The 3962-nt window shown below is 57.0% G+C and overlaps 1 protein-coding gene across 1 annotated transcript; it reads left to right on the forward strand.

The window, feature by feature from the left end:
• The first annotated feature begins 559 nt into the window (after positions 1 to 559).
• Positions 560 to 3705, forward strand: PHOX2B (paired like homeobox 2B). Its single transcript, XM_045997341.1, has 3 exons — positions 560 to 1032; positions 1881 to 2068; positions 3040 to 3705. Exons 1-3 carry the CDS (start codon positions 792 to 794, stop codon positions 3553 to 3555), a joined length of 945 nt encoding a protein of 314 aa, XP_045853297.1. The 5' UTR covers positions 560 to 791; the 3' UTR covers positions 3556 to 3705.
• Positions 3706 to 3962: the final 257 nt, after the last annotated feature.

The following is a 3962-nucleotide window of genomic DNA, read 5'->3' on the forward strand; positions in this document are numbered from 1 at the left end:
AGGTGTATTTTAAAGAAATCCGCTTATCCTTCACATAAACCCCCTTGGCCCACTTACTCTATGTTACGGGGTGCCTGAGTCTTGCCAATGTCCCAGTCCTTTATAACATTTCATGCACTTCGGGGGGTAGGCTTGTTGTTAAATTGAGCGTGTAACGCTCTTACAAAACAGGTTTTCTATGACATCAAGGTTTCTTCTCCCTAACCGAAGGGAAAAAAAAAAAAAGAGGACGAAGAAGGGGGAAAACACACACACTATCTCAATTTATGCCTAAGGTATATGATCAGTTAAAAAGGCTTAAAAGCTCGGGGAAATTGGATCAGGGAGAATCGTCACCCAACTTTCATTATTTCCAAGTGGTGTGATTGAATTAAAGGGCAGGGAGCTGGTTAGAAGGGAGGATCAGGGGCTCGGTGCGTAATGGTGTGGTATTAAATTCTAATTAGAGATGCAGGAATCAATGATAGGGAGGTTGGACAGCTCAGTTCCCCAGTGCCAGCCCAATAGACGGATGAGTTATTGTCATGTAAAAAGCGCCAGCAATAAGACCAACCGCTTTGCTATTGTCCAAGTGGAAAGAGCCAAGTTTATTATGAGGACTATATGCTCTAGAGACCTCAGACAAGGCATCTCATAGGAGGCTTTTTCATAAAACTAGGCTCTGCTGGTAGTAAGGAGGCCAGTTTGGAGGCAGGCGTTGAGCTGTGCACATCTCCCCACTCCAGCCACCTTCTCCATACCCATCTTTTATTTCATTTTTCCACTTGGCTGAGCCATCCAGAGCCTTTTCAATGTATAAAATGGAATATTCTTACCTCAATTCCTCTGCCTACGAGTCCTGTATGGCTGGGATGGACACCTCGAGCCTGGCTTCAGCCTATGCTGACTTCAGTTCCTGCAGCCAGGCCAGTGGCTTCCAGTATAACCCGATAAGGACCACTTTTGGGGCCACGTCCGGCTGCCCGTCCCTCACGCCGGGATCCTGCAGCCTCGGCACCCTCAGGGACCACCAGAGCAGTCCGTACGCCGCAGGTAAGGACCGCCAGCTTTCTCAGCGGAGGAAGCCGCCTTTCCGCTCGTATATAGGAAGCCTTGATTGCATTTGAAAATGGAAATGTGTTTAGTATTTACCAAACGAAATTTGCTTACACAAATGAAAGAATTTATCACGTTAGAAGCGATTGCAGGGAGGGGTAATTCACTTACAGGGTTACACTATCCTAGTCACACCCGAACCGCCAACAAAATTATCTTAAGCTGCCAAAATGATAGGCATAATTTATTTACTTTGCGATGAGACGTAAAGCTTAGAAAATAATTAAATAACAAAGAGTAAAGCTCATTACTGGCAGTGTCTCTCTCTTTTTTTAAGAACCGACAGTGGCTCACACCTCTTGGGCTGGTCATTTTTACGATTATTTCTTTAATTTATTATTATTTTTTTGCAGCACTTTCCCCCAACTTTTGGGCAGGGTCAACTTCTGAGAACTGAAAAGTTCCAACAGTGGGAGTGTTGGGTAACTTCTTCCCCGGTTCCCTGATGCTCCGACTGATGTTTTTGGACTTTTTTTCCTCTTTCGCTTTTCCTCACCAAAGCATTATCCCGCGTCCCGGCCCTCGGCCGTCCCCAGTGAGCTCTTCCAACCCACCCAAAGGCGCTTGTGCCAAGAGGGACCCCGCCAAGGCCCGCAGTTCGCCGGTTTCGGTATTCAACTAATTCGCTCGGTTTTTCTCGGCAGCGACTCTCAGCCAGTCCCCCGCGCCGGCGTCGGCGGCCGCTCTAGGGCTACCTGACCTTGGAGTCCCCACATTCCGGCTCCGCGGCGCTTTCGCGCTCCAGACAGTTTTGCTCACACTCTGTCCCCTCTGTCGTCCCCCAGTTCCTTACAAACTCTTCACCGACCACGGCGGCCTCAACGAGAAGCGCAAGCAGCGGCGCATCCGCACTACTTTCACTAGCGCGCAGCTCAAGGAGCTGGAGAGGGTCTTCGCAGAGACGCACTACCCCGACATCTACACCCGGGAGGAGCTGGCCCTGAAGATCGACCTCACCGAAGCGCGAGTCCAGGTACGCGCGCCCACAAACCGACCCTGCTTCGCCACCCCGGGCCCTGTACGGTACGGTGGCGGGGACCGGGCGGTGCTCCTGAAGGTTCGGAATACCCGGGCTTTTCAAAGACGAGGGCTCGGGAACCAGGGCTGAACAGAGAGGCCAAATTCGGAGGGACTGTGCGCGCGAGGAAGGGTTAGGGTGCGCGCTCTCGTTTATCTGTGCACAGCTGCAAAAGAGACTTTCGGGGTCTTGGGACATGAACGAGCAAGGCTTTTGCAGGACAGGAAGTGCCTTGTGGGAGGAGCGCAGACTTGGCCCCCGTATTAGACTTGGGGTTTTTTGGTTTTGTTTTTCTGCCTCCTCACTCAAGCTCTTTTAACTTGAAACCGTGGAGTAGAGGTGCATTTTCCTGGTAACTATGGCTTGGATCACATTGGCAAAGGGGCTGTGACTCCATGAAGGTCACGAACCGCGGCTAACTCTAACCTTTTAGGGAAACAGGTGCACTCACGAGCTGGCCAAGGCGCCTCTCCAGGTGAGCCCCACTGGACGGTATATCAGGCCGAAAGGCCAGGATGGGCGGCGAGCATCAAACCAGGGACCCCCCTCCTCCTTCTACCAATTAGTGTTTAACCTTAGACCTGCGGCGTGGGGGGTATGGCGAGTGTGGGGTGGTTCAAGAAACAGACTGAGCAAAGGCCCGCCAGAATAAAGGCTTCCATTTTAGGGCCTTTCTAGGGCCTGGGGCCTTTTAGCCTGTCCTGCAAGCAGTCATTTCCCTGGAATGCTCAGGTGACCCTAAGAAAGTTTCTCCGAAGACGCAAGGGCGACCAGGGAGGGGGCAGACTTGGTGGCGGGGTGTACCCGCGGCGCTTGGACTTTGAAACAAGCCGAAATGGAACGTGGGCCGTCCCAACCCGCCCTTTGCTTCCCCCTTTCCTTCTTCCTTTCCCTGCTTCACCGCCTCTCCTCTCCTCCCCGGCCAGGTGTGGTTCCAGAACCGCCGCGCCAAGTTCCGCAAGCAGGAGCGCGCGGCAGCGGCCGCCGCGGCCGCGGCCAAGAACGGCTCTTCGGGGAAGAAGTCCGACTCGTCCCGGGACGACGAGAGCAAAGAGGCCAAGAGCACCGACCCGGACAGCACGGGGGGCCCCGGCCCCAACCCCAACCCCACTCCCAGCTGCGGGGCGAGCGGCGGCGGCGGCGGCGGGCCCAGCCCGGCAGGAGCCCCGGGGGCGGCGGGGCCCGGGGGCCCGGGAGGCGAACCCGGCAAGGGCGGCGCGGCGGCGGCGGCAGCGGCGGCGGCGGCGGCGGCAGCGGCGGCGGCGGCGGCGGCGGCCGGGGGCCTGGCGGCGGCCGGGGGCCCTGGACAAGGCTGGGCTCCCGGCCCCGGCCCCATCACGTCCATCCCGGATTCGCTCGGGGGCCCCTTCGCCAGCGTCCTATCTTCCCTCCAAAGACCCAACGGCGCCAAAGCCGCCTTAGTGAAGAGCAGTATGTTCTGATCTGGGACGCGCGGCGGCGGCGGCGGCGGGCGAGCCGGGCCGGGCGGGCGAGCGGGCGAGCGGGTGGGCTCCAGGCTACGGTCGTCGCTGCTGCCGAGGCTTTCCACGGAGGGCCTAACGTCCTCGCGATAAGAATAAAGAGAACATGGCGTCGCCCCCATTTCGACCCCACTCCTACCCCCATCCTGAACCCCCCCCAAAACCAAACTCAACTTCCCTAGCTTCGCACCTGCCTCAGGGGCCTCGCAGACCGGCCAGGGCTCCGCCTGCTGACCGCGAGGTGCGAGCAGCGCGGCCCGGGCTCGGGGCACTCTCAGGGGGGCTGTGTCTGCGTGTCGGTGTCTGTCTGTCTCGGGGAATGTGTGTCTGAGGCCCGAGCAGGTGACAGGGAGAGATGAATGGGGGAG

The sequence above is a fragment of the Meles meles genome, chromosome 2 (assembly GCF_922984935.1).
Source record: "Meles meles chromosome 2, mMelMel3.1 paternal haplotype, whole genome shotgun sequence".
NCBI lineage: Eukaryota > Metazoa > Chordata > Mammalia > Carnivora > Mustelidae > Meles > Meles meles.